Source organism: Choloepus didactylus, chromosome 7 (assembly GCF_015220235.1).
Source record: "Choloepus didactylus isolate mChoDid1 chromosome 7, mChoDid1.pri, whole genome shotgun sequence".
Lineage (NCBI taxonomy): Eukaryota > Metazoa > Chordata > Mammalia > Pilosa > Megalonychidae > Choloepus > Choloepus didactylus.
In genome coordinates this window covers 143,907,789-143,926,652 of record NC_051313.1, presented here as the reverse complement: position 1 = coordinate 143,926,652, position 18,864 = coordinate 143,907,789, and the positions used below count along the sequence as shown (strand labels likewise).

The 18,864-nt window shown below is 34.4% G+C and overlaps 1 protein-coding gene across 1 annotated transcript in view; it reads right to left on the bottom strand.

The window, feature by feature from the left end:
* Nucleotides 1–18,864, bottom strand: part of OFCC1 (orofacial cleft 1 candidate 1) — a 332,335-nt gene that overhangs the window by 73,688 nt on the left and 239,783 nt on the right. The window contains 1 exon segment of the mRNA XM_037844751.1: nucleotides 17,593–17,752. Coding sequence (XP_037700679.1) covers nucleotides 17,593–17,752 — 160 coding nt within the window.

Here is an 18,864-nt window from a genome sequence, read left to right as displayed (position 1 = left end):
AATCTGGACCCGACGTCGTGGGATTGAGAACATCTTCTTGACCAAAAGGGGGATGAGAAATGAAACAAAATAAAGTTTCAGTGGCTGAGAGATTCCAAATGGAGTCAAGAGGTCACTCTGGTGGGCACTCTTACACACTATATAAATAACCCTTTTTAGATTTTAATGCATTGGAATAACTAGAAGTAAATACCTGAAACTATCAAACTGCAACCCAGTAGCCTTGACTCTTGAAGACGATTATATAGCAATGAAGCTTACAAGGGGTGACAGTGTGATTGTGAAAGTCTTGTGGACCACACTCCCTTTATCCAGTGTATTAATGGATGAGCAGAAGAATGGGGACAAAAAACTAAATGAAAAATAGGGTGGGGGGGGATGATTTGGGTGTTCTTTTTTACTTTTATTTTTTATTGTCATTTTCACTTTTTCTGGTACAAGGAAAATGTTCAAAAAATAGATTGGGGTGATGAATGCACAACTATTTGATGGTACTGTGAACAACTGATTGTACACTTTGGATGACTGTATTGTATGTGAATATATCTCAATAAAATTGAATTTAAAAATAAAAGATATGTATGCCAGGGATGGAAATCTTGGGGGCCATCTCAGAATTCTGTCTGCCATAGTGGTATTTTGCATATGACTTTTTCAGTTAGCATAATGTTATGGGGTGCATACATGTTATATGAAATGATTCATTTCCCTTTATTCTAGAATACTATCTCATTGTATGAATACCCTTTTTTTAACCCATCCCCCAGTTGATGGACATTGGAATTGTTTCCACTTTCTGGCTATTATGAATAACACAATTATAAAGTTTGTGTACAAGTCTTTGTGAAAACCTCTGCTGTTTTTTTCCCCCTTGGGTAGATGTATAATATTAAAACTCATGGGTTGTATTATAAATTCACAGGAAGTCATACCTTATGAAAGACTACAGTCCCTGCACACAGACATCAAATCCGAACTCCATTACTTTCTAGTTGTGTGAGCTTGAGCAAGTTATGTAACCTCTCTGTGCTACAGGCTCCTCATCTGTAATGGTGCTTATCTAACATCTTACTCTGAGCAGTACATGACAATCCATGTGAAGCACTTCTGCAGACTTTGTCACAGGTTAAACACTCAATGATAGCCACTACTAATAAAACAACTGGTTCTGAAAAAACTCAGGCAGTCAATAAATATTCACTGATTTTGACCAAGAGTTTGAAGACTGTTTTGCAAGGTAATTTGCAAGGTGCATAAATACTCTGATGTCTAACTTACATGTAACAGTGGCTGAAATTTCTTTTTCTATTTCTTAGTCACATGGCCTGTGTTTGGGGACAAGGCTATACTTGGTTCATTTGAGATTTTTTGTCAAATGCCTGACACTTGCAGAGATTCTTTGATAAACATTACTTATTTTTTAATTGTGCAAATAAGATTATACAAAAATAAGAACATACAGGCTTCCCATTTCTACCGTGATTTTTATGAAAGGAAGTTGACCCACAATCTTATTTCCACATGTGACTTTTAATATTCTGACCTGTAACATCAAATAAACACTGGGTTTTTCTTTCTTTTTTTTTTTTTAACTACAAGCTAGTGGACTGTGTGGGATAAACTTTATGTGTGAGGAAAAAATAAAATTTTATTTGCTGCCTGCAGACTAAATAATTCTTTTAAAGAAGAAAGTTTATTGATGTTGGAAACAACATGATGCCTATTGGGACAAGGGCAATGTGGGCTAAAAGCAACTCCCTTCCCTTTGCTTCACATCCCCTTAATCAAGAAGCCTTTTGATTAAAGCTTCATTAGTAGGCACCTTCTTATCCTAGGACAAATACTGTTACACTTCAAGAAATCTAACAGGCTCAGGATATGTTAAATATAGTGTCTTCTCCCTCTTCTGTTTCATTTTTTCAGATAGTATGCTAAACTCTTACCGTTTATTTAAATTATTCCCTTACTACTGATGATCCAACAGTATAATAACTCTACCTCCCTCTGTTCTCTGGTAATAAAATATAAAATTCTCATCATAGGAATATTGTAGTTCCTTAAATAACATTGCAAGATCACTGGATTTGTCATGGGATAATTCCATTCCCAGAATGTAAAAACTCAATTTCCCTGAATGTGAAGATTATTTATTCACTCAAGTCACCATAATTTTGCCCATGACCTAAGGGGAAAAATGTCTTGTAGACCAGAAAAATTCTGGGTTGCCCAGCATCAAGGATACTACGAGATACTTCTGGTTGTATGGGCTGTGACCAGTTTTCTGTTTATAAGCAGACTGGGAGTTAGGAAGTGAGGAAGATGGAAGTTCCTGAAAATTATGTGGGCCCCATGCAGTAAAGTTTTTGTAGCTGTATCTTGGAAATGGTGTTTAAGAGGACAGGGTCCTACTGAGTAAATTAGCTATAGTAGGATCATCAACCACGGTTTGCAGCTGGAAACTTTTAATATTTTCTATAGTCTCATTTCTCTGCTGTTCTCACTTAGTATTTTTTTTTATCTTCATTTTATTGAGATATATTCACATACCACGCAGTCATACAAAACAAATTGTACTTTCGATTGTTCACAGTACCATTACATAGTGGTACATTCATCACCAAAATCAATCCCTGACACCCTCATTAGCACACACACAAAAATAACAAGAATAATAATTAGAGTGAAAAAGAGCAATCGAAGTAAAAAAGAACACCGGGCACCTTTGTCTGTTTGTTTGTTTCCTTCCCCTATTTTTCCACCCATCCATCCACAAACTAGACAATCTGGAGTGTCTCACTTAGTATTCAACAAATTATTTTGTAAATTATGTATACACACACACACACACACACACAAGCACACATTGTTAAAAGGTAGCTCATAACAAAGCTTTTAGTATTTTGTTTAAATCATATCATAGTCATTAAACTAATAACCTCTGTCTCCAATTCTTTTGAGAAATATACTTTAATGCCATGTTATGCATTATTATCAAATTCAAATAGCTATAGAGGAAAGAGACAGAAAATGGGTACTGGTGTCAACAGAGCTAAGTTTCAGACCTGGCTTTTCCCTCTTACTGGCAACTTTGTCCAAGTCCTAGAGTTCTCTAAATTCCTAGTTTAACTATCTATTAAATAGGGATCTAAAATCTTTCTCTTCGAGTTATAGCAATTCATTGAAACAATTATGGAAAGTGTTTCATTAAATTATTTACAGTAGGAGTAGAAGTAGTAGCAGCATTGTATTACTAATTATGTCAAGAATTAGAAAATTACTTTTATAAGTTTAGCTGGAGAAGATGTTCTTTAATAGGTAGACATAAAAGCATCCCAATAATGAAAGGAAGTAATATAATACACCCCTGATTTATCTTGTAATGTAAACTGGAATATTTATTAGTTAAACTTATTTACATTAAATGGCTTAGAGAAAATGTCCAAATGAATTTCCCCAATTTTTGTTTAAAATGGAAAAGACTAAACAGTAAGAGGGAAAATGGAATGATTGACCTTGGCAAACTGAAATCAAGTACTTTTCCTTCTTTTCTTAAGAGAACATTTCCCTCTAATAAAAGAGAATGTATCAGTGAGTTATTTAAGGATAAGCAAGAAAGCCAAAGATAAAAATGCAAGGAGAAAATAACATAAACTAAGACTGGTCATGTCCTTGCTCCTCCAATGAATCAATTCTATTTTAACAGACTGTGCCAGAGGTCCAAACTGCTGCTCAAAATTCAGTAATCCACAGTCCTTACAAAGAGTCACCCACACTTTAAATAAAGCTTCCTTTCTCAAACTAAAACTGACTCTCGAAAGCAGTGCTAATGGGTTTCCAGTCTGGTTGTTTCAAATACAAAAACCAAGCGTACTTTTAAAGACCATAGCTTCCCAACATTCAGGCAATTGAAATCTTCAGTGCTCTTTCACTTAACCCAAACAGTGCTTCAAACACTGCTGTTTATAAAGCAATAATGAAAATAACAAGTCTATAAACCTGTGCTAATGGCAGGGGATTTAGGCTCCCAGGTCGTCAAACCTGTAGCTTATGCAGTGATTTATATCCACTGGAATTAAGGAAACAGTAGAGAAAGAGGGGGAGGTAAGGAGGGACCACTCTAAGGGATTACAGGTATGTATACATTTGTTATGGGTCATGGAGACACAGAGTGGGAGAATGAGAAGATTCAGGAGAAAGGAGCCCAAAGAACTCTGGCCAAGAAACTACTTGGCTATGGCAAAACGGCCAGATGTTTGCATGTCAGTAAGGATGCTGAAAAACTCAGAGCACTACTAAGGGAGTGGCAACACCAGGTTTTCTGTATACGTAAGAGGGATTTAGGGCTGGCCTCCTGCTTGGAGGCGGGCTAACGTGACTGTTTTGAAACTGTAGGCTATTTTTATTTAGGTTTCCTGTTATTTGGCATGATTGGGGATGAGAGGCTAATGAAGATTATTGGGAAGATGGTCAAAATCCTATGGATCCCTTGACATTGCCACTACATTGAAGGACCTTGTTCTATATTTAAAGAGAAATGGGCTGAAAAGTGATTTGTTACGTGACTTCATGCATTTTAATAGCTATTTCTTTCTTAGGCCTTGAAGTCAATTCACTATCTTTCCATGCTATATGTTTTCTTTATCAACACAATTGGGAGTGTCCAGTTAATGTAGAGGAAGAGAGAGAAAGTATTTCAAGTCCTACTACCCAGATTCACAGGTCTACTTTGGGGGATGCCTTAACTTCCAATTAGACACTGGCTTTGTCTGAATGATGATAGAAGTAAAATCTTTTAGATTTAAGATAAAAAAGAGCCAGAGCAAAGAGATATCTTTCTCCAGGGAAGTTTCATTTGCTTATAGTAATCTTTTAGCACTCTGACATTGTAAACAATGCTCTTACACATACAGTTGTATCCTGTTCCTACAATATACAGTGATTCTTCTCTAAAAATCAAAGCATGTAGGAAACTTACCTTCCTCTTTACCTACCAGCATAACTTTCTGTGCTTCATCACTCTTTGGGAAGCAAGACTAAACTTAGTTGGAACTGGGGAAGGTTTCATTAGGAACAATACAGGAGAACTATCTAACGCATGAACATCATATTTATGTCCTTTTAAGTAAATTTATTAATTTAGAAATCCATTTTGTCTATTTGCACTGTACAGACCCTCATCTGTTAAACCAATAAATAATAACAATCAGGATGAGGGAGAAACACAGAAGACCCTTCCACCATTATCTCACACATTCAGAAATGCCAGGACTGACATTAATTTTTAACTGCTTCCATCATGTTTCTTCATTAAATTCATAATTTTTACAAAATAGCAATTTTCTTGAACACTAAAAATGGAAAATACCAATAGCTGAAGGGATCATTTCACTGTTGGTAGCACTTGCCAACATCATCACATGGAGTGGCTTACAAAGTCCTCTAGCTAAAGCATCATGTATTGTATCATTAATTTCTGCACAACAATGAGCAAAAATACATAGAGTTATTCAAAAATAAGAAAGAAGGGAAGGGAAGGGAAGGGAGGAAGGAAAGAAGGAAGGAAGGAGGGAGGAGAGAGGAAGGAAGAAAGGAGGGAGGAGAGAGGAAGGAAGGAAGGATGGGAGGAGAGGAGGAAAGGAGGAAAAATTGTCACTAGCTAAGCTACTAGGTGACTTGGTTTGACCATAAAATCACAGTTTGGTGTCTTTAAAGTTTTTCTTATTAATGATTCATTCAGAGGGAAGTGGTTTGCCTTCTCAATCCAATGAACCAAATAGATACTGTCCTGGATGTGGAATCCCTAGACCAAGTCAAAACAAACACAAGGAAAGCACAGTGCTGAAACATTACTTCTCGGGACAAGTGACTATCCCATTTTATATTGTAGGGTTTAAATTTGTTATTCATTATTCTTGTGAATAGTATGTGAATGCATTAAATTGTAAAATAAATCAAATTACTTGTAACAGGATATGCAGCACATCCTGCCAGCAAGAACTGAAACTATTTGGTATTGCAGACGGGACAGAAACACTATGTATGTGCTTTGCTCCTCTGCGTATGCCAGCCATTTGGTGGTAGATTTTCAGAAGTTTGCCTAATGGACACTAATGATCTCGGAGAAGTGGAGAAAAACATCAAACAAACAGAGATACAGCATTTACTGAGCACTGTCGTAAGAATATCTTGAAAGCAATTAAGTATCATCAGCCCTGTGACACTGAAGCTTTTCATAGGCTGTAGATGGCAAAAATTTCAGTAAAATGTGCTGTTCCTTCTTGAGTGTCCATGTAGACTGGCAAAAGAGTTTGTCTATCTGCCTAAGTGTCGCAGAAAGTAATAACTCCCTTCCAGGTAAGATAATTAAGAGGATGACAGTAAACTGTTAATTAGGTCATTCTGCACCATCGACCATCATAATTAATATGTTTGTTACGAGATTGAAATTGTTCTACATTTTTTTAGGAACACACAAAGTACTTATAAAATGTTGATATCTTAAATAAAATCTGTAGTAGGTATTTCCTATCAACCTGAAGGTATGGCAAATAAATTGAGAGCTTCAGACACTCGCTACCATAACAAAATCAACTCTTTCAATCCTGATGATCTTCAGTATCATTTCATGTTACATGACATCATAGTATAGAAAAATTGGACATCATAAGAACTATCATGAGATTCAAGAGAAAAAAAATCCCACACTATTAATAACTTTTTTTTTTTTCCTTTTCTTGGCATTTATTATTGAACCTTGGGGTCAAAGTCCTCCAGGCTGTATAGCTCTAAAATCCCTTTAAAAATTACTCAGAAAACAAAAAGACTTTGCTTGGATTCTCCAGGCCTAAACAAAAAGAATATAGATTATGTGTACAGAGTTTTTAATAAATTCAGAACACACAAAGAGCCTATATATGGTCTGATTTCTTGAAAGATGTGAGGGAGCAACAGTGTATATTTATGTCTGTGTCAAATCTACCTAAGTCATCAGAGGAATCTGCTGGGGAGGTGATTCCTTTCTGCTTTTTAACCTATGGCTCCCCATCCTAACAAAAGAAGAGCCAGAAAGGACTTCTTCATGAGCAAGCAGTCCCCTTCACAGACACATTCAGTTCAAGTCAACCTTAGCTGAATGTTTAACATATGAAAGTTTCTATCCTAGCATTGGGAGAGAAGCAGAAATCTTGAAGAAAAAGAGAAACAGGAAAACTTAAGGAGCTTTCGATTAGTAAAGAAAGAAATGACATTTAGGCAAAAACATAAAGTATGATCAGAATATGATAAAAAAAGTCATCAGTTGCTTTGAATACCTGGAGATGGAGAAGTTGGTTTCTGTTGGGTCGAACAGTCAGATCTTAGAAAGTTTGGTAATAACGCTGCTATCCAACCTGCCCCTTGAACGCAGAGGATTTTAATGGGACAACTGTGGGAAAGAAGGCTCATAAAAGCATAATTGCAAGGCCTAGAGACAGAAAAGTTCAGTGTATTTTTGAGGAAAAGCAAATATTTGTGTATGTGGGAGGGTTATATTGTGTTGAGCTTTTTAGAGCCAACTCAGGTCTTTCCTGTTCATCCCTTAAGTACTTAGAACATTGTTTCTTAAACTGGGGTCCAAAAATGTCTTCTCAGCAACCCCTTAAGTTCTGTGGATTTTATTTTTAAATTAGAGATTTCCCTTCCTGGATAATATTTGGGGTGATGAAAATATTCTAAAATTAAATTATGGTGACAGTTGGAGAATATGACAAATATGCTCAAAATCACTTTAAATAGCTTTACAGTATGTAAATTATATCATAATAAAGCTGCTGAAATGTATTTTACCAATTTCAAAGAGGCAACTATATTTCAAAAAAACCAAATAAGACTTTTCTTACTTAATGTGTGTCATGCAGGGTTCTGTTGGCCACTGTGTAATTCTTAGCAATATTTTAGGGGATGGCCAAGGATTCCTTTAAAATGGTTTTAACTTAATTCTTATATATATACACTATATATAGAATATATATAATATATATATAGGCATAAGATGGAGATTCATAAATGAAAAGTACAGATTTTAAAAGTAGGATATAGACAATAAAAGAAATTGGCAATTGGGATAGTTTGATTTACAAATTAAAAATTGCTTCAGTGGTATATGATATAAAAATAGTATGCCTTGAACCAACGTCCATACAACATATATCAGCATCTCTATCCTTGTTAAATTGTGACTTTTCCCATGTAGCATGCTCAGAGTTTGGAATCAACTACCCCTTGGTCAAGCATGGTTAATTTCCTGTTTGTACATTCTCTTGGTCTTTCTTTTCTTTGGGTTTTGTAGCATCCGAAAGCATCATTAAAAAAAATTTAAAGGAAATGGTGTTCTTTTTGTAAAAAGCAAAACAAAAAGCATATTGACCTGGCTCATTACATCTGAATGACAAAAATAAGCTTACTGTTCACAATTTTTAAGTTTCATATGCAATTGCGGCAATCAAAAGAGTCCCAGGAAATGAAAATCAGCCAAATGTGAAAAACTGGGGTTGAGGACAATCTAGAAGTACCAACCCTTTGGACAGGACAAAATGTATTTATTTGATATATCAGGAAATATTTAGCAACAACAACAACAAAAAAACACAGCAGAAACATAAACATACATCCCATGCCATTAAATTAAAAATAAGCAAGTGTCTGAAGCATGGGGACAGATGAGTCATAGATTGACCTGATGACAGACTACGGGATGAAAATGAGTTTCTCCGACAGCTTGCCTGAGAGGAAGCCAAAAGACCAGCCTGGAATCCAGGAACTAAATGTAGATGGCGGTGTCCCTTGGAGCATCACACGGTGACTGTGATCCTGCCAAACATACAGCAGGAACAGTCACAGCAGCTTAGCTCTCTTTTAGGACCCAATCGAGGCATAAACCACAACTGCTGCTGTTGGCCATTGACAAAGGAAACCAAACTGCATTGCAGATTGGAAAGGGGGAAACATGGGCAAAGAGAAACTTCAGCCAACCATATCCCAACAGGAAAAACAGAGTGTGACTAGGTTTTGTCACCAGTGAAGCAAGGCGTATGTTTCATCAACTCTATTGAACGCCTTGAAGATAACAGTCAGATGGATTCGAAGACACACTATGAATATATTGGCCAATACAATCTTATACAGTCTGAAGACAATGATGCTTTCTGTGATTGTTTTCCCTCCCACTCTGAAGGTAGAAAACCAGGCCAATAGATGTGAGACTATCACAGTTCAAGCACCTATTTGTAAGCAAAAGATCTTACATTGCTTGTTTATGAGACGGTGGCTTTTAAAGGATTTTAAACTGTGCCTATTTTTTAAAAGCACTTTAATAAATCTTTTTATTTCTACTTATGAAAATAATTACTTATCATGAAAAAAAAACCCAGGAAATTTAGAAAAGCGTAAAGAAGGCAGCATGTTTCCCATAACCCTCCATCAAAGGAAGATACTGCCACTGACAATTTCATGTATGCCTTTGTAATTATATGTGGTATAGAATACATAGTTTTATATTCCAATATTTTCAATCAAGAGACAGTTGTATATCATTTAAAAGTCTTCAAAATTCAATTGTTAAGGATATAAAATATTCTAATGTATACATGAACCAAATTTCCAATTTTTATACATTAAGGCTTCTTTATTTTTGGGGGGCAGGGTGCTTAATTATTTCTGTGATAAGCACCTTTAAAAATAAATTTTATGCGTGTTTGCTATTTTTTCCTTCATATAGATTCCTTGAAGTGAAATTATTGGGTCAAAACATAAGAGCATTTCTAATAATAATAATTTTCAAATTACTTTCCAAAAGCATTTTACCAGTTTATATTCTAATTGACAATATATGGAAACTCATCATGTAAAAGTTATTTTCATTCCCTTCTATCCTACCCATCCACTCCTCAGGCATGGATAATGTTGTCTTGGATTTTCAGGAACCAGTTTATTATTGATTTCTCATTATTATTTACTTCATATGCCTCCTGCTTTAGTCATTGTTTTTCAATCTATAACCCATGGTAAAAGTCATAGAATTCTACAAATGTTTTCTATATTCTATAAATGTATCAATAATTAGGTGGCTACACCTACCATTTCTTCATTTTGATTCAACACCCAGTCAACTAGGTATTTGAGTATTTAAAAACTTTTGATGGGAGAGCAGGGTTTGTGGATGGTATCCATTCTCAAACTTTGCATGCATTTGTTAATTTATGATGCCTTTATACCCTGGAATATTATGCACCCTTTAAACTTATGTTTTTCAAGTTTTAAAAATAATATGGAAAAATGCTCTAAGTTGAATATTAAATCAACTTAGAATATCAGGATATTTTTCATTGTATTTATAATAGGCGATATGTTAAATCTTTGAATGTTCAAAATAAACACCTAACATTTAACATAAATAAAAGCTAGCTTCAACATTTTATTAATTTTCTGATACTTGGTGAATTGTTTTGATCTGTAAAATCAGTTCACCTATTAATCTTAGTAAATTTTCTTATATATACTCCATTATTTTCCTGGCTTCTATGTTGAATTTCCAATCTCTATCGTCCTTTCTGCTTCTTTTCTAAATTGTAACTTCTCGCTGAGTTCTTTCATGGGTTATTTTTGTAACAATGCACACTGAGTTAGTGCAAACCATGATTTTGGAATGGATATAGTCAGGGAGATACTAACTGGAGAGAAATTGGAAAATGGAGTTGTGAAATGACCCCCAACATGGCAGAAAGCAGGTCCTGTTCACCTGGACTGTGGTTGTCTGGATTTCATGTGGATCAAGGACTGAGTCCCATGTGTGCAGACAAGTGAGTGTGTTTTTGTGGTGGGGTGCACGTAAAGGAAGTAAATTCCTAATTTCCCCTGCTTTGCTTGTCTATGCTATTTCAAAGGTCAAGGAGTGGCTTGACTACTGAAAGTTTTCTCTATATAGGATTATATGGAGTCTAGGAAATCATTAACTGATATTCTTGTATTCTGTGTTGCATTACCTTTCACTCATTCATTTCTCAAAAGTCTCTCTTTAAAACTCATCGAGTATTTTCATGATTATTTCAATGAGATGATGAAAAACAAGAGCAAATCAATCACTATTGCCATCATAATCTGAAGTTTTTTAATTATTTTTCTAAAGCCCATGAAAAGGACCATAGATGTTTCACAAGTCAAAGCATGACAAAAGATTAGAAATATGTATGGATAGAGAAAAGAGTACATTTCTTTTCCCAGCTAAATGAGAGCCCTATTCATTGACTGTGCAATGGGGTGGCGCAAGCCAGCTTGTTTGGAGGTGGTGGGTAGATAGAGAGGGGTTGGCCTTGTCTGGCAAAGCATAGAGTTGAGGTTCACAAAAGATATTTTAATATTTGCAAATTCTATTAATCCCAAGCAAGACCAATCAGGAAACCATGTGGTTAAGCTAAATCAAGACACTTTACATGTATCCATCTTTTGGCTTCCTATCCAGCATTAGTCCTCCTCCTTGCCTACATGAGTTACATTCCAACTATACTAAGATTTTTTTTGTTTCACAATATACCATGGATACTTTATGCCTCTTCACCTTTGTACAGTCTTCCCCTCTACTTGGAGTGCCCTTTCTTTTATTGCCCAGTTTGTCCTTGAACTACTCTTCATCTTAAATACCCACCCTCAATCATCTTCTCCTTTGAGGGTTCACTGACCCCTTCATGTGGGTTAATACCATATTTGTCTAAGCCACTACCAGCATACCCAGCTCATAGCTCTACTAGTCCACTATCTATTAGTCCACTATCTTACTGCACTGTTATTCCTTCCTTACATGTTTATCTTCCCTGTGCTGGACTATGGGTAAGAGAAGCTGTTTTATCTTACTTTCATTTGCCTAGTTCTTAGAAGATGATCAATTAAAAAAATTTTGGCTAAATGAGCAGATGGATGAATGAATGAAACTACTTAAGCTCTCTGAGCTTCAGTTTTCATATCCGTAAAATGAGGATAACACAGACCACCTATATTTTCCTTGAGATGAAATTGCCTTGCATAGTGTCTGACCTACAGTAATAGCCATTTATATCCTGCCTCCTTCTTTCATTCTTAACAAAACTTTACTTAAATTCTAAGTTCGTTTTTATTCTCTTTGACCCACCTACTAAAAACGTGTTACGAATTTAACAAATTATTTTTCTTAACAGGTAGTGACTCTATAGTGACATCTTTGCGACAACAGTTTACCCAAACTTTGTGACTGTTAAAAACCCAAAGCACACCCTGTAGGAGAAATTAGTTAAGCTAAAATGAATAAAGCAATCATAGGTGAGGCAGTATTTGGATGTGGTTGTATTTTAGTATCATTAAAGTCTATATAGATACAAATTATATAGAAGAACTTCTATTTCTCACTTAAAAGTAAAATACAAAAAAGAGTTTGACTTTCATTCTTCCTGGTAAAGAACCTTGCACTTCCAAAGAAAAAAGAAAAGGACATTGTTTAATGCTTTACATTAAATTTCATTTCCCACCTCATAATTATTAAAGGATAAATAGCTCATGCATTATTAATAAGAATAAATAATAAGGTGGCAATTAAATAACTATCATTAATGATTTGTTCATTAATATGTTAGTAGTTGGCTGTTTTATAATGAAGAGAAATTAGGGTAAGGTAGTATGAAAATCCAGTAAATAATAAAACAGAGAGAGCTGTATGTTGTGTCTCAGCTAATTACAAATACATCTGATTCTTAAGGAATTCTAAAGAAGAAACTTGTATACTAAATACAGAAGTAGTTCAAAGCTAATAGGTGCAGTGTTACAAACAAAATTCTCTCAAGTCTCTTTGAGTTTAAGTTTGTTTACTCTTAGAAAAACTTGATTTCCTGTGTCTGCCGAAAATAAGCTTATAAAAAAGATGAAAAGACTGCTATACAGCACTCCAGAAAAGGGATGCTAACAAATTAAGTGTTAATGAATCAAAAACATATGGAATACACTTCACTTCAAATAGAAATGATTTTAAAATCAAGGGGGAAAGTACTTAGCAAAACGTAAAAGGTCTTTGTCTTAAAACCCAAACATTTGAGTTATCTTCAGACAGCTCCTCGCTATTTCTTTCTTTAGTTGTTATCTATCATTTTTATTTTATGGAAGAGATCTCGCTTTGGCCAAATGACCTTTCAAAAAATTTAACAATATATTGGGTAAGTTATTAACAAACATCCCAGAAATTCAGAGATAAAATGTCCAAGGGAGAAATGTATATCAATAACCGAAACCACTATACCAACACAGAGAATTTTCTCTACTCCTTGCTTACCGTGATTTAAAAAACCAAGTGAAAAAGAAATGCCAGTTGTCATATACCTTTCTTTAAAATCATCCTCCTTTATAATTACTAATTGTAGTTAAGATTTTCATTTCCAAATTTGTTGTGTCGATATCAGTCTCTTAATTGGGCAAGGATTGGCATTTATATAATGTTAGTACTTTTAATTACACTCCACATTTATTTATCTAAAAATCATTGTGTTCATGCTTTTGTAGAACTGGGAATATTTTCAATACAAGAGAAAATAGCACTGGAATATGGAGCTCAGGAAATATACTTGATTACTGAGCAGAAATCCCTTTGTTTATGAAAATATAGACACACTTTTAGGGTGTATTCTCTCAGGTTCCTAAGATAAGTTCTTTACTGAAAAAAAAAAAAAAAAGTAATGTTATTCTTTGGTGCAACAAATTATTTTTTTGGCACCTAATCTACTGACCTCCCACTAAAGAATGGCTGTTTCACCCTCCTAACACGTTGTTTATGTCTCTATCACTGAGGATTCTGTACTTGCCACTGAAGTGCTTATTTCTTATTTGTGGTCAGTTAATGCAGCACCTGACACACAGTGTAAAAACTCTTTCAGGCAATTTAGAAGTGAAAGCCTCCACAGTTAAAGCCTGTCAATATAAAATTCCACTGGAATCGCCACCATGGGATCAGAAGTAGGACCACAAGTGTCACATTGGATTGTTTTGTTCCCTTGTTCCCTTTTGTTCTCTTATTCTGTCAGATGCTCCTGGATTTAGGTCCCTGCTCTCTATTTCATATAATGAAAGCAGCATGTTAATTGCTTTGAACCAATATGATGCAAGAGTTCTTTGTTTTGCATTTACCACTTTGTCACCTACCGTTTTGGATTCAGTTTGACTCCTGCCTTCCATTTCCACATGCTCCCACATTCTATCCCTAATTTCATGTTTGATTAAATCTACTTTATTTCTTTATTTATCCTCACCTACTTCCAAGTCCCTATCAAGTTCACAAAATGTTCAAAACCTATCCCTCCACTGAAGGATGATGAAGACTTAATCATATATAAAACACATTCCATGAGTGATCATGGAGTCGAACTGAATAATTAGAAAATTCCATGGCTAATTTGGAATTCCAATGAATAAATAACTGTTAATGATGAAAGATTCAACTATGTATCGAAAAGAGTACATTGAAATATTTACTTACCAAGAGGTAAAAGTAACAAAGCTTTAAAATAAGCAACTTACAGAGTTCTAACCAAAGGCAACCCAAAGGCATAACTGAATGAGCTATTTCTTTTTATTAAAAACTTTCAATGATTTCTCCTTGCCTATGATAAATATATAGTCTCCACTATTGTGCATATTTCCAGTTTCTGATGTTTCTCTCTGAACTGATCTCTCCTCTTCTTCCACCCTTCTGCCCTTTGTCCCAGCTAAAACAAATCGCTTGCAGTTTGCAAACTTGCCTTGGCATTTCCTCTCACTATACTTCTATATAGCTCTCCCAGTGGGAAAAGTTTATCAAGTGCTCTACCCTAAATCCCCATCAATATTCTTCCGTTTTATCTGCCTGGGTACCATGTTGCTTTTCATGACCCTATTCAGAGCTTTGCCCCCACCCTGACTGTATTGTCCCAGTAGAAAGGAACACTGCCTCTAGGAAAACACTGTAGTCATATCTACTCGTGGTCAGCAGCTTGCTGCATAGATAGCAATGCTCTATTTTACTTAACTCTATACAATTCATTATTAAATGTGGTTCCAGTTTTCCTAATTACCTCCTTTTATTAAAAACATAAAAACTGTATAGACCCTAAAATAGAATTTCATCCAGAATGGACTAAAGAATATAAATAAGTGTTGCAGTCGCTACCCTAGTGCACAAAACTAATAGATAAGTAACAATTTTTATAAAAAGGTAAGGGAATAGAGCTTTCTTTTATATGTGTATGTCCACCAGTGCACATTCACATTAAGAGATGGGCAGATCATCCTCCCCATCATACTTCCCTTGTACAGTCATTTTCTAACAAAATCTACTCTAACATACAATGACAAAAATAACAACTTCCATTAATTGCAGATGGCTGCTCTCAGATAATGCAGAGGCTTAAGAAGTGCACATTTTAGGTTTCAGGCTTTCCAGTTTTGCTGTTTGAAATGTTCCCTAAATTTACACTTGCCTGGTGCACAATTTTCTCTAATCCTTCCATCTCTGCCTAACATCTTGCTATTTTTATATGCTGTAATAGCCCATTCTAAAGTGGCAGTTTTGTTAAGAAAATAATTGCAATGTAAATTAGTCTTCAACAAATAGTAGGGCACATTTTGGAATTAAATGCCCAGATATTGAAGCTTTGATTCCTGATATATTTAAAGCCATTATATAAATTTAACCATAGCCATTCAATCTATGTACCTAGAAATATCATTCTTTCTGCTGCTAATGAAGGTCCTATGGCACAGATTTATTAAAGGTATACGTTTGCACTGGATAATAATTGGGTCGATAATATTAATTCATAGGCTCATTATTTAATTGTGAGGGCAGATTATGAATACAGCTTCTAAAATGTATTTTAATGAAAAACACTACATCCTGACCTAATCATATCAACCTTATGCTATCTAATTAAGGATGCAAAAAATCATTAGAGTTGCCAAATATTAGCTCCAGCTCCATCAAGCTGTGAGCTGCCCTTTCATGAATATATATATTTTTTACTCCATGATAAATAGTTAATGAGGTAAAAATGACAAAATTTGCATGTAGGCAAATTAGTTTAATAGAATGATGCCTTTTCTGGCTACTGAAAGTGACCTTTTCTTACCAAAAAATAGATAAAATACTTTGAAAGTATCATCTGGCTATCTTTGCACAAATGACAAATTATATATATGGACAATAAAAAAATTATAAAATGCAATAACCCTACATTCTCATTATACTGTGAATGTGTTCAGTGCTTTTGCATTTATCAATTTAATAAAAGGAAATTAAACATATTATAAAATGTCCATTTATGTGGCAATTTTTAATCCAGAGTATAAAAGTGAGAAGCATGTTCTTAATAGCTAGCACTAACACAATGATCTAGATCAAATTTCTTAAGCACAAGAATTCTAGACTACTTGTATTTCAAACAAGTAATACTTTTGAAATACTTCTGTATTAAAAGTCTGTTCTACACTTCATTTGGCATTTTATATTATAGATGATTGTTCTCAATTGAACTGGCACTACATCTTGAAATTAATATGTCAATTATTCAGCAGGGCTACCTGTTTCCATATTTAAATAAACTAAGCAAGCAAACATAAGAAGACAGATTAAGAAGAATTAACATACAATTATATAATACACAAAAAATAGAATAACATACAAAAATTAATCATAAGAAAGGAGGAAGGTTTTAAAGTATAACTCAGGGCATGAAGGGACATAGCAAACAAAATACCCATTTTGTGTATGCTTAACAAGCAAAACCTCAGCAATAAGAAACAACGGGTGCTTTCCAGATTTTTGGATGATTTGCACAACTTTCTCTATGAGTCCCCTCCCAGATGGAGGCTGAGTATATATATATATATATATATATATATATATATATATATAGTAAAGAGAACAGCAGACATGTATCTAGCTTAATTTTTGTTAATGGCCCAACTGAATCTAAGCCAAATAGTGCAAGACCTAAATGCTTGTGATTAAATTGTTTACTATTACATTTAATCAAATTGTCTTTTCTTTGATTCATTTGTAAGGGTACACAGAGATTTGAATTCTCCTCCTGAGTTCTACTCTTTCCATAATGGAGCAGCTAAGCCATTTGCAGGGAAGGGATAAATGTTAATTTTTAAGAATTTCATAACTACCTTTAGTTTTCCTTCTACTATTTAATTATTAGTAATTTTCTTCTTTTTCTTCTTCTGTATCTTCTTCCCTCCATCCATCTCTGTCTCCCTCCCCCCTTTCCTCTGTCCTTTTCTCTCTTTTCTACTTAAAATAGCCAAATTCTCTGTTTTCTCTTTTTAGGTTCAATTGTTTAACTCAAATCATCTTGGTACTCAACCTTGGATTGCTTCCCAATTCTTAAACTTTCATGTTTTCAAAATTAATCATGAAATAAAACAGACTCTACCAACTTCACATACTATTTAAATTACCATAGAGAAAAAGTGGCCTTTGCTTAATTTCTGGGATGATTTCAGGTTTGCCCTTTCCCAAACCATGCTGCTAGTCAAGGATTTTTGAAGAAGAAAAACACAACTCACCAGCCTTCTTTCACCATTGATTCCTCTCCACTGCTGAGATATTTTTACTATATAACTTAGCTCCTGACTGGAAATCTCCAAATCATATGGTATAAAGAACTTAATTTCTTCACTGTGGATGCACTGGAAGACATCTAATATCCAAGAAACATTGCGCAACCTAAGAACAAAATCATGTTTTTTCCCCAAATATTGTTTACTTTTCTCTCCCAAGATGTTAAATAATTTATGGTTCTTTCATCAATTTCTATTTATGTATTTATTTAGTTCATTATTCCCATTTCTTTGTTTAGGAATTATTTAAGATGGCTCTTACCTCAATTAAATATTCAAACCCAACAACATATATGGAAACTCTGTATTTTATGCATGATTTGTCCATAAACCTACAACTTCTTTAACATAAAAAAAATGACAACAAAAATCTGGTGGTTGTTTTGTTTTTTCAGTTATCTCTAATGAACCTCTTGTTCATGATTTTTTGATATCTGAGTAATGGAATGTAGAAAATTGAGAAATATTTAGCCATTAATTTGGATAATGAGTGTCCAAATTAGTTCAAATGCAAAGAAACTGTCTGCAAAAAATTTAAATTTAGATGCATTCTTCCTATATGAGGATGGAGGCACATGGTTTTAGTACCTCTCTGGTAGAAAACCCATTGGGTACATCCAATCAGAAGAGAGGTTCACCTTGGTTGGTTGTTTTCCAACTTAATAAATGGGTCATCTAACCCAATGAACTGCTCATGTAATCTTTTCCCACTTGTCAAAGCAACTCTAAATACTAATATAGAAAAGCAGTGCTTTTACTATGACACCAATACAGTAAAAATAAGTACCTTACCAAAAAATGTTAATACCTCATTATATTGCTAAGTACCATTTAGATGAGTATGATAAACATCAGTTATGCTAATCCTTATAAAATGTTTTCATGAAATACCCTTACAGGCAGAGAAGAGAAAACATGTATTCTACTCTAATCTACCAGTATTCATTTTATTATAGATTTTTAAAATCAAACCTTCGAGGAAAATTGACACTTGGAGAAATATCATATTTATCCTGTAACTCAGTGAACACTTGACTTGCCATGTAGACCTGAAACAAGCACAGAATGATGCCACTAAAAGTCCATGAATCAGAGCAAGAGCCCCTAAGTGTCACAGCATCAATAAACCACACTTTTAAGAACTATTATTTTGACAAAATTCCCAAAATATAAATTGGACAATCAAAATATTTAGGTACCACATAGAACTGCTTTTAT